General features: G+C 36.9%; 1 protein-coding gene across 5 annotated transcripts in view; it reads right to left on the bottom strand.

Moving 5' to 3' along the window:
* The window catches only part of Pign (phosphatidylinositol glycan anchor biosynthesis class N), a 119,511-nt gene that overhangs the window by 9,056 nt on the left and 97,386 nt on the right, over window positions 1-13,069 (bottom strand). Inside the window, exons 30-31 of one of the 5 annotated variants that reach the window (XR_011704780.1) lie at window positions 11,054-11,220; window positions 10,404-10,558 (exon numbers count right to left, since the gene is read on the bottom strand). The exons of 3 other annotated variants lie outside the window; for them this stretch is intronic. Coding sequence is in view for 1 of the 2 variants with exons in the window: in XM_071602692.1 (XP_071458793.1) it covers window positions 3,721-3,757 (37 nt within the window). In the remaining variant the exon portion in view is untranslated. Of the gene's footprint in view, window positions 1-3,614; window positions 3,758-10,403; window positions 10,559-11,053; window positions 11,221-13,069 lie in introns of those variants that run through there. One more of the 5 variants, XM_071602692.1, reaches the window with a different exon arrangement.

Below are 13,069 nucleotides of genomic sequence, written 5' to 3'. Positions count from 1 at the left end.
GGTTGTCTAGGGCTGGGTATAGGAAAGGGGATAGATTGTAAACAGGTTCAAGGGAATGTTTTGGGTGATGAAAATGTTCAAAGACTAGATTACAGTGATGGTTGTATAACTCTAATAAACTGCTAAAAATTACTGAAATGATTTTAAAATCATTTGAGTAAGTCAAAACTTTAAACTGGATGAATTGATGGTATATAAATTATATCACAATAAAATTTCTTAGAAAGAAAAAGCTACATGCCAGCAGATTTTTGTTCTGTTAAATTTTGTTACTATTTTAAGGTCAAAATGTTATGGCTGACTTTATCTCTTTTAACAAAAATGTTTTTTAAAACCAGTAAGTGACCCATTCTCAAATTTAATGAAAGTCTATCTATGGAAGGCATTCATACCACAGATCACTTATCTTCTTACAATGGCCTGAAATTACTGACTCTTGGCTCATTTAAACTAACATCATTGGCAGAAGACAGCTGTAAAGCTCATCAGCATCATGTCATTGAGCCGTAAGGCATCCAGCTCGTGATATTTTGCATCAGTCAAGTCTTAGTGTCATCTAAGCATTAGCAGAGTTAAAGGAACATGAAGTCTCAACTTGAAATGAATTCAGCTGTTTCCACTCTCCCCCAACTACACAAACATCATTTAAGTCAGCAGTTCTCAAGGTGTAATATGTGATGGAAGAGAAGGACAGTGTACCAGTGGAGGGGCATATAGAACTGCCAGGCAGGTCTTTTCAGCCCACACAATAAGTGATATAAGCTTGACTATATTCTTCTCAGTCAGGGTGATGGGTTATAGAAGCAGGTCATATCTGTCAGATGTACTGCAGCAAAAAAAGGTTGAGAACCACTGATTTGAATATAGCTTGATATTTATTCAAAGAACAAAGACACTTCATTGTTCACTTATTAATTATATTTAGGACATTCAAGAATAATCAAACAGAATCATGAATTTTCATTATATCTAAAGAGAAATGATAAATACTTTAGCTGTCATTTGTATTTTAATAAGATATAACAATAGAGCATGTAGGAAACAATTAAAGACCAAATGAACACTGCTATCAAATCAAACTGCAGCTCAATCAAACTGATGATCCTGACTCTATTCACCTCCCTACAAACACATTTAGAGCGTAAATTTAAATGTAGATTTTTATAGTTGTGAATATTACCTCACAGGAATTTTTTCTCTAGTTTTAAAAATGCACTTTCAGTATGCCATATAAAAGGCAATACTCTGTAAAGTTTATGACCTGCAATAAATGAAGATAAAGTGTAAAGCTCAAAAGAAGAAAATACTAAATTAGCTCTGTCAGCTGAACACAACTTTATGGCCTGGGCAGGATATTTTTCACATGGTTGTTAAATGAATACCTGGATGCCACAGGTTCTCCAGAGGAAGGCTGCACTTAACCTGGGGCTTCAGCTGAATATATGGACTGCAGTGTATTCTCTTCAGAGTCCCAATTAAATTTTGGAAAAAATCTGCTCTGAAGATGCACTGTAAACAGAGAGTACTATACCTATAAATGGATACATTGTCTCATGTCCTGGTAAGGTGTCTTTATTGTTAAAGAAAGTACTACTTATTGATTAACCAAAAATTAAAAGCTGAAGAATCTCTCAAAAGCATTGGAAATCTACTGCAGTCATTTCAACAACTCTATAAACATTCCAGACACATGCCAGGCTGCATTCACAGGGCTCCAACTCCTCTCTAAAATTCTGGGATAGATTCTCACCACTTCAGTATTCATAACACAATACAATACTGAGGATAAAAGGACAGCATTCTATTCCTATGAATAACAGGCATGAAATGGCTGCAGTTATTAACTATATTACTAACAAAAAGGAGCTTGAAAATAAAATGTCACGAAAGGAAACCATTGCAGGAACACATCTCAAATAACCTTGGTTCCCACTAAGGGAACACCACCAGTAAGTTTAATAATAACGGGAGCAAGACAAGAAAAATCTCTGCTTTTCAAATATACTTTCACTTAGGAATAATTAGAAACCCCAAATCTTAAAAGCAACAGTCTCACAAATAAAAAGCAGAAAAAGTATGATAATGAAATTCTGACATGTGAACCCTATTAACTGGTGTTTTACTTTTTAATCTGGAAGTATATCTTCCCCCACTACCCAAGCCTTTTCCTGGCAATAAATTAGATGTTTATGAAAATGCATGAACCGCTCCTGCCATTAGACCAACACCACGTGGTTCACTGAGGCACTATATGCTATTAATGGTGTACAGGGTAAAAAGGAAAGATTTTAGGATTCTAACTTGCCAACAAGAGCAGGGGGGAGGGCTGGGGTTGTGGCTCAGTGGTACAGCACTTGCTTAGCATGTGTGAGGCACTGGGTTTGATTCTTAGCACCAAATAAAAATAAAGATCCACCAACAACAAGAGTAGGGGGAAACAAAACCAAAACCAAACAAAACCCTCACATTGTAGCATTTTTCAGGGACAATGCCACTTAGAAAGCCTAATTTCCCTAACTCGGATTTCATTTTGTCCCTTCAATCACATTCTCTTAAATTGGGCATTTTTTGGATGATACAATAAGAAGAAAAATAGAACTGGGAGATATTTCAATAGAATAATTTATATAGTTTAGTCCAAAGCCCTTATCCTGATGAACAGAACTGTGATCTGTGGTTCTTTACTGTATCTGCCTTCAAGAAGTTTTTGAGAACAAGCACCTATGATATGATATGATAATGAGATTTTGACATGTGAACCCTATTATATGGTGTTTTACTTTTTAATCTGGAAGTTAGATCTGGGAGTTAGATCCCTGAGGATAAAGCACTAAGGATGAAGCACTGAGAATAAGATAAACTAGGCTATACCATTAACAGGCTTGCCCTTTATCCTCTTCCCATCCACTTTGGGCCTTTAATATTGTATAGACAAGGCCATCCTAGGTAAACCAGGGAATATGATCACCATATGTATAGTGCAGTTACCATTATTTAATAAAAAAAAGAACATACACACATAAGATACTTTGATAGCATATTGTGCTCTGTATGCCATTAGTTAACTATGGAATATTTTAATGTGTATATATAATTTACTTAGAATACTAAAACATGGAGTTAACATCCATGTTTATGACTAGTACTGCAGAGAGGAGGGTCATCACAACATTTTCAGTCTACATGTGCTAATATGCCATTCTGTTTCACTTGGTTTGGATGGTGCTCACTATTTTATGCCTTGTATTTTCTCTTTTTGCTATATTTTATGCTCTGATGAATGTTTTATTTCCATGATGACTACATAAAAGAATGCAAGGAATAGGGTGGAAGTGTCACACACATGCCAGGAAGAATGTCATGCTAGATGTTAAATGCAAGTTTTGCAACAGCTCTTTTAAAAATGTATCAAGCAAACACACGTAACAAAAGCAAAATTAATAAATTGTACATCAAAATGAAAAACTTGTGAATCAAAGAATACAATAAATGAGTAAAAAGTCAACTACAGAATGGAAGGAAACATTTGCAAATAATATATCTGATAAGGAGTTAATATCCAGAATATATAAAAAATTCCTACAACTTAACAACAAAAAACAACTAACCCAAATTGAAAATGAGAAAGTGACTTGTGTAGACATTTCCCTAAAGAAGATATACAGATGTCCAACAGGCATATGAAAAGATGCTCAATAGGAGGAGTTACAGTAGTCAACTTCACAGAAGCAGAAAGTAGAATGGTGGTTGCCAGCTGCTGGGAAGAGAAAAATGAGGAGTTGTTTAATGAGCATATAGTTTCAGTTATGCAAGATGAAACAGAAATGGAAATCTGTTGTACAACTGTTATGGTTTAGATGTGGTGTCCCCGAGAAGCTCACATGTGAGATAACGCAACAAGGTTTGGAGGAGAAATGATTGGATTACAGCCCTAGCCTAATCAGTGAGTTGATCCCTGACAGGATTAACTAAAGTGGCAGGGTGTGGCTGAAGGAGGTGGGAATTGGTGTACATATTTGTACCTGGAAAGTGGAGTCAGTCTCTCTGCTTCTTGATCACCATGATGTGAGCTGCTTTCCTCTGCCACACCCTCTGCCATGATGTTCAGTCTCATCTTGAGCCCCAAGAAATGGAGCCAGCCTTCTCTGGACTAAGGCCTCTGAAACTGTGAGCCCTAAAATAAACTTTTCCTCCTTAGAGTTGTTCTGGTCAGATCCTTTAGTCACAGCAGCAAAAAAGCTGACTAAAACAACAATATGAATATATTACTGAACTCTAATTCAAAAATGATTAAGAAAGTAAATTTTATGTTATATATATTCTGCCACATCTTTTTTTTTTTTTTTTTAAGGAAAGAAAAGAACTTCAATGGAAAAAGAGGATAAAAATTGGCAATTTGGGTTTGGTGCTGTTAAATTTAACAAGTTTCACCTAAGTCTGTTTCTGTAGCAGGATGATAAATTTGTCCCCAAACTGCCTCCACATGTAGTGAACTGCAACCTTACTTGATATGTAAACAAATTACAAACTAATCTCAGAGTATTACAGCTGAGTGTCAGACAATCACAGCAGTTGAGCTTCAGCCAGGAATAGGCTGCCAACTGACCAAACTATGTCCTATAAAGCAAATAAAAAGCTTCATCACACCATGCCCATATAAGGCAAATACTGACTGTAGCCAATCAGGTTGTTCCTGTATGTCACTTCATTTTCTCCAGCTATAAATATAATCTGCACAGGTAATGGGGCTCAGCATTCTGAACTAACTGCAGTCCAGAATGCAGTTCAGTTCTAGAACCTTTTTCTTGCTCACATAAACTTGAAATTTAACACAGCTATTGTTTTTCTTTTTTAAGAGGGCAAAATACTATGACATGGTGAAGGGCCTTCTGAAATCACTGCAGTTTGAGTATTCTGACTTTGGGAAAAAATGTGCATGAGCCACATAAGGACTTCAGGGAAACCAAAATCAAAACCCAAACTAAAAAACTGAAGACTGGTGGCCAAAGTATGACACTAGAAATACATAAGGATGCATGGTAATGACCCCGACAGTGCTGCTAGCCCAGTTATTACCTCCATTTCAAGGCACACATTCCTCACTCCCTTGTATAATAAGGTAACCAAGACTCCTAACTCATAGGCAATCATTCATTTATGAAAGTTAACACCTAAAATGGCAGAGCTCAAATAAATCTAAATATGGCTCCCAACTCATATGCCAATGAATGTATGATATAATTTTGTATAAAACTTTCACCATGTTAAGCCTCCCAAAAGCTATTTTCTAGAAATTTCTTTATTTAAACCTATGTTCTTTGAAATCCAAATTATTTTTCACATATCATATACATATGTATTAGTGTTTTTTTTTTAATCTCTATAGCTTTGCTCATATCTTTCTGTGGGCCTGAAGAACTCTTTCCAAATCTCTAATTCTCTTCATTGAAATTCTACCTTTTGTTCAGATACCAGTTCAAGTGCCAGACCCCACACAGTGTTCCCTCAGTCACTGGACGCTGAACTGGAGTGGCCCCTACCCACACTTTCTTATATTATAGGTATTATATGTCTTTCATATGGCCTATATTTGGCCATAATCTCCCAGAAAACAGGGCGATGTGTTAGAATCCTATACTTCTAGGGTTAGAATGTCCCTTATATGTTATTCATCAGAAGTTTTCATTCAGTGCTTGAATCCCCTATGCAATATCCCAATGAAGCAGTTATATCTCTCTAATGCTAGATATAAAGTCTCAAGGCAGGCAATTCCATTCATCTTTGGGAACATAATAATGCCTGAGAATATTTTATGCATGGCAAGTGTTTAATATGTGTTTTTCTGAAGAAATAATTTATATATTAAATGCATATATGATGCAAAAAAGAAAGAACACCTAGGTATGCTACTTCAATCAGTCTTTCAGAACCAGTTTCTCATCTGTAGAACATAAAAATAACTATATTTTCCCACATGCTAGGCAAATGCTCTACCATTGAGCCACATCTCCAAGTCCCAATAAATGAAAATTTTCCCCCTGTACTGGTGATTGAGCCCAGTGACACTCTACCACTTAACTACATACCCTGCCTTTTCTACTTTTTGTTTGTTTTGACACAGGATCTTGTTAAGTTGCCATGGCTGACCTCAATCTGTGATCTTCCTGTGTAGCTGGGATTGCAGGAATGCACCACCACACCTGGCTAATCATAATTATTATTATCATCAATTTAATATATTTTCCCAATAATTAATTTTCATAATCACTGCTTAACTCAACTTGGCTTCCTCCAGGTTTGAGTAGAAGTTTTTCTGTGGCTAAACAATTCAACCCCCAAATAGTTTCTGAAAACTTCTGGGGATCCCAGGGAAGAAAACATAAACAAGACTGCACTAAATTACTTAAAACAGCTTAACATGACATTTCTAAAGAAAAATAACCCATAAGTTTCAAGAGAAAAATGGTGACTGTCTTTGAATAAGCAACGTGAAAAACTGTGAGGGGGATAACTCCTGAACAAAGAGGTATATAGAACTTTCAGAATGGATAGGGGCCTGATACTGATGCAAGAAGGGAAAATAAAAGGCTAAAAGAGGTTTTCTTTTTTTCCCTCCCTCCCCTTCCCCTCTCTCTTCATCTATTTCCATCTCTTTTTCTTTTAAATGAAGGTGTATATTATTAGTGAGGGAGAAAAATAGAAGATAAGTTGTTCTGTTGTTGTGGAAAATACTCTCCCAATTAATTTTGGGGTGAAACCTAGTGGGACAGAAAGGAAATAAGAAAACATATGGAACCCGGGATGAACAAATGAGGATCAAGTAAACAGAATTAGAAATAGTTGTTGAACTAAATCAAGAAAACCTAAATAAGCAAGAGGGGAAAGGTCATGAGTTCATGGAAAGCAATCTTCTGTACTTGAATTCTGGGCATAAAAGTAATCAAGGTAAGCAAAGGGAAGGCTGAAGCTGGGAGAATGGGTATCTCATTCTAGCACCACTTTCTTGAACAGCCCTACCAGAAGTCCTGCTGGGTCGTACACAAAGTTTTAAGGTTTTAGCAGCATACTACTCCTGCCAGCTTCCTTTAACTTTTAACTCTGCTATCAGTCTTTTTTATGTCACAAGGCTTTCCTCTCAAGCACGGATGTGAGATTCACTACTTGTTTGCATCTCCTGATGTATATAAGAAACCACTCTGTTTATTGTGCAGTTTGGCAGTGTGCGCCAGAATGGGCAGTGCCTGTCTGTTACAGCTGTGTGACCTGTGAAAGCCGTGCCCTATCGGAAACCTGTTTTCTATCTTACCCCCTGCCTTTCAATATTTTCTCTTTGAAGACAGGACTTATACTCTGTACTTTTAACAAAGGTCTCTGGTCAACTTTTCTCACCTAAGATAACCTCATTCTTGGCTCACTTCCTCCTAAACAATATTTCTTTCTCCTTTACTTCTAAATTTACATTATTCAAAACTTTCCAGTGAATAATTCCTTTGCAACAATAACAAATATAAGATTAGATACAAAGCCACTTTTAAAAAAAGAATTAATTAGATTACAATGTATAGTCTTTGGGAAATTCTCTGTATGTAGAAGCAATGAAGGTCAGTTGGAACACTAGAACCTCAGTTACAGAAGTTCTACCTTTAACATCAGTTGAACAACTGGGTATAGTGGCATACACCTATAATCCTAGCCACTTGGAAGGCTGAGGCAGAAGGATCTCAAGTTCAAGGCCAGCCTTGAAACTTGGTGAGAACCCGTCTCAAAATAAAAAAAATAAATAAATAAAAATAAAGAAAGAAGAAGAAAAAAGAAAAATCCAGCTGAATTGAATTTTCAAGACCTGTGACATGAGCAAGTCAAAATCTCCATAGGGCCAATGTCCTCACCTGTCAAGTGGAGAGAATAAATATATCTAATGTGAAAGATAATATCTATCTCACTGTCTTGTGATGAGGATGACATGAAATAATGTGTTGGAACATATTATAAATGGTATAACACAAAACATTTTTGGCAGAGGTGTGACTGATGGCCATCCTTTGACTGACATTCTGGACCCCTACTCAAGTTGAGCTTCTGTCTTTGCCTTTTGCCTAATATAAATTGATTCTCTTGTCTCTGAACTTCCATTGTCATGCCTTTTCAGGATTCATATCTCGAACACCCAACTGTTGGGTATATGGATTCTGCAAGCACAACTTTACTCTTATCTTGAGGGCAGTTCTCTGTCTAATCTGTGAACAATCTTCCTCCACTTGGGTCCCACATATTACCTCCAATTAAGATCAATGAAACTAGTGACATTCACTCCTTCCACCTATAATTTTCTTCATGCTCATTAGTAATAAGAAATGAAAATTACATCTCCCTCATAGAAAGGTGGGAAGGTACACTCATGTGAACATTGCCCTATATTTCTTTCCCTTTCTAATTAAGCTTGAAAAGAATGACCTAAACTTAAAATTCTACTTCCTGACTTCCAATTCCATTTGTGACTTTTCCCTTTAATTTTTAGTGGAGTTGTACATGCAGTACCAAAAAAGCAATATAATGGAGAAAGATTTATAACGAAAAGTAACAATCTCTCCTTCCTTCTCACCCACTTCGCAGAGCATCCACTCTATTTCTTTTTTGGAACGTCTGCTAGTTTTCTCCCTAACATGAATTAGTATCTTTATGTTGCTGTTTATTGAGCATCAATTTAAAGCATTATTTACTAGGAAAGAGGAGGATTCATGCCCTCCTACTCATTTCAATTTTAGATACTTATCTTAGTTCTTCTATTTTTCTTTATACATCAATTTGAGGTATAATTTACATAAGAGAAAATGGAATTATTTGAAGCATCCAGTTAGCTGAGTACTGACAAATGGCATACCCATGTAACCATCATCACTGTCAAGATATAGAACATTTTTAGTCCCATAAAATCTCCCAATGAGCCTCCCCTTTAAAAAAATTTAGTTGTAGATGGACACAATACCTTTATTTTATTTATTTTTTAGGTGGTGCTGAGGATTGAACTCAGTGCCTCACACATGCTAGGTAAGCACTCTACCACCAAACCACAACCCCAGCCTCCATATGCCCTTTTGTAGTCAAGTCTACCCTTGCCCCAGCCCCAGAAACTACCATTCAGTTTTCGGTGACTACAGATTAGTTTTGTTTATTCTAGACTTTTTTTTTTTTTTTTTTTGGTGGGGTGGATTAAACCCAGAGTGTTTAACAACTGAGCCACACCCCCACCTCTTTTTTCTATTTTATTTATAGAAACAGGGTCTTGCTGAGTTGCTTTTAGGGTCTAGGTTGTTAAGGCTAAATTTGAACTCAGGGTCCTCCTGCCTCAGCCTCTTGAGCCACTGGGATTATAGGTATGTGCCACCACACCTGGACTATTCTAGAATTTTTTTTTTTTTTTTGGAGGGGTACTGGGGATTGAACCCAGGGGTGTTTAACCACTGAGCCACATCGCCCCTTTTTTTCTGTCTTACTAAATACACCTCCGACTTCTAGCACTTTATTAGTTATATAAAAATTGCAATGTGTAGGGCTGGGGATGTGGCTCAGCGGTAGAGCACTCGCCTTGCACGTGCAAGACCCTGGGTTCAATCCTCAGCACTACATAAAAATAAATAAATAAAATAAAGATATTATGTCCAACCTCAACAAAAAAATAAATACATAAAAAATTTTTACAATGTATAGCCTTAAGCAACTTAGTGAAATCCTGTCTCATAGTAAAAAATAAAAGAAGGGCTAGGGATGTGGCTCAGTGGTTAAGCATCCCTGAATTCAATCCCTCATAACCCCCCAAATACAATGTGTATACAAATATATGTGTGTGTATATATACGTGTGTGTGTGTGTGTATATGTACTTTATCTTTCCTAAAGCACTCCTCATATATAATCTCATTTTAATGTTATCACCAAATTTTCTCCTTTTGCTGTCATCAGTAAAGGAAGAAAAGTAAAGTCTAGCAAGATTAAGTGATTTTGTCCTTAGTCACAAAATCAAGGTTAGAGGTGAAAGATAGCTAGGTTTTAAGATGAGCTAGAAGTACTTGATAGAAATAAGGTTGGGAATGTAGCTCACTCAATAGAGTGCTCATCTATCATGGTAAGACCAAAAAAACAAAACAAAACAAACAAACAAAAAAAGCTGTCACTTACTAAAAACCTGTGTCTGTATCATAATCTACCAGGCTGACTTCAATTTGAGGTCAAATTTATTTCATCAAAAAGCTACTAAATAGAAGTTAAGTTCCCAGAAAGAAGTAAGGAAATGCCCAAATAATCCTGTTCTTGTATTCACTCCTTGCTCCAGTTAAATTATTATACTAAGAGGAATGTGAAGATGCCCAGGCAAAGCCAGGTGAACCCCCGTACCAACTGGGTGGCCATGTAGAAGGCTTGGATGATGATCTGGGGGTGAAAACCCTCTTCTATGTATGATTTCACTTGCTTCAGAAACTCTGAAGCCAGCAAGGTCACTGAAGTGGTACCATCAACAACCTCAGCATCTTGGGTCTTGGCAATGTCCACTAAAGGCTTTGCTGCAGGAAGGACAACATCAAGCAGTTTCAGAATAGTGGCCCCATCATTAGAAACTGTTGCTTTGCCTCAGCTGTCTACAATAAGTTTGTCCATGCTATGAGGACCCAGGGTGATTCTTACAACCTTGGCCATCATCTGGCAGGCACTGTTATTGCTTACAAGCTAAGGGATACCTTGGGAGCTATCAGTTCCCTCTTTCAACAGGATAATTGGTGTGGGCATCATTTTGGAAGCTTGATCAATGGCCCGCTAGTCCTGTTCTTCCTGTTAGGGCTACCCAGTAAACCCACTCCTACCCCTTTTTTAATATTTTATTATAGACAGGGTTTCATTGAGTTGCTAAGTGCCTTGCTAAGTTGATGAGACTGGCTTTTTATGAACTCATGATCCTCCTGCCTTAGCCTCCTGAGCCACTGGGATTTAATAGGTGCATGCCACCATGCCCAGCTATAATTTTATACAAATGTAGTAATACATTATATACTCTTACATACCTGGCTTCTTTCACTCAATATAGTTTCTGAGATTAATCCATGAAGTTGAGTGCATCAGTCATCAATTTGTTTTTATCAATAAGTAGTATTCCAGTACATGGATGTAGCACAATTTGTTTAGCCATAGTTATGTGGTGATGAACATTTGGGTTGTTTCTGGATTTGGGCTATTATGAATAAAGACACAATAAAAATTCCTGTACAAGTTTTCTGTGTACATGTTTTTCCTTCTTTTGGATAAATACATAGGCATGAAATGACTAGGTCACAACATGGTGTGTATTTAACTTTTTAAGAAAGTCTCTTCCCTCTAGGTGTCATCCAGAAATAGAATGGCTACCAGTAAGTTCTATGTATGTGATAGAAATTTCTATGTCATGTTTTAGGCTAAGCAGTAGGGGTGCTTTGCTCTCTGGGTTATAGAGGGGAGGAAGCTATGAATGCCAGAATGGGGAAGAGATTTATTTTGAGTAGGCAGCACATATAACAAAGCAGTGAAATTCTCCCCAGACTTTTTTCAGTCTCTTTAGAGGCATCCTCTGGTTTTTTCCTGATGGTAAAACGCCTGTAACACTTTTTGCCCAGGAGTGGAGGTAGAGGAGAGACTATGGAGAGCTTGTTAATACCATTATTTGGTATTTGGTAGACAAGCATTCAATTAATCCCCTCTGGTTCCCTTTTATCACCCTTACTTCTACATTATAGAGTCTGGAGCCTTCTAAGACATTTCCTGCCTATAGATTCTGGGGTGTTCCTTCTCTGATTATCCTTCTTCTGGAATTTGTTTAACTCACATTTGTGGATATTCCTTCTCTTGTCCTCTTCACTTTTCCTAGTTTTTTTTTTTTTTTTTTTTTAAACTGGGGTCTTGGCAGAGAAGAAAAAACAATTATCTTTTGGTCTGCAGCACTCATCCAGAAATTGGTGGTCTAACTCAGTGTAGCAATCTAATACCAGATCATACCAGTAAATCTGTTCTAGCCAAGCTCATCAATGACCATTGATGCTTACTCTAATGCTCACTTTCATGTCTTTCCTTAATCTCTCTGTAACACTTGACACTGTATGACTTCCCTCCTTCCTGAAATACTTAAAAAAAAAACTTTATTTTACTTATTTCTTTTTATGTGGTGCTGAGGATCGAACCCAGGGCCTTGCACATGCTAAGCAAGTGCTCTACCACTGAGCCACAATCCCAGCCTCTGAAATACTTTTTGATCTCCACAATACTACTCCCTCCTGGGTTTCTCCTGCTGTGTGGCTTCTTTCAGTTTCAATTCCACACTTCTGTTCTCTGCTCTTCATCTTCTCTTACTTTACATTTTTTCCCTCAGTTCTGTGACTCAATATACTCTTTGAAACCTTGTACTTGCCATGTTCAGACAGCCCCTCACCTAAGAAGCCTTTTGTTACCCTGCAAGGCTGAGAAAGGCACTCTGTATGCCCCCACAGGACATAACAGACTGGTCTAGAATTTCTCCCATGGTCCCAGATTGCCTGATTAGGGATGTTTCTTTCTCTAGTTATCAGCTCCCTGAGGCCCAGGACTGTGTTTTTATTCCCAATTCCTCTGACATACAGTTGATACTTAACACACAGTTAGCACTCAATAAATATTTGCAGAATTGAATTGAAATCATGGATATCAAAAGGTGCTTTGTATTTTATACATGTTATTATTGATGGTAAAAATTAGGTTTTGTACTGTGAAGAAAAAATATGCCAGGTAAAGATAAGCCTCAAGCCAATCAGAGAAAAGTCTAACATTCTTAATTAGTGTAATATAAATTAGTGATGCACATTTTAATGTGAAAATCAAATCCACTTCATTCCTTGGTACCTCTTTAACATCAAACCAATACAGATTTCTCCCATATAAAAGTATTATTTCTATATTCATAGCACCATTCTTTACAATAACCAAGATGGTTTGTATGTCCACTGACAGATAAATGGATAATCAAAATGCTATATATACATATAATGAAATATTATTCAGCTTTAAAAGAATGAAAT

This window comes from Marmota flaviventris, chromosome 16 (genome assembly GCF_047511675.1).
Source record: "Marmota flaviventris isolate mMarFla1 chromosome 16, mMarFla1.hap1, whole genome shotgun sequence".
NCBI classification, from domain to species: Eukaryota; Metazoa; Chordata; class Mammalia; order Rodentia; family Sciuridae; genus Marmota; species Marmota flaviventris.
Note: the sequence above shows the minus strand (reverse complement) of the source record. Positions and strands in the feature narration are given on the sequence as shown.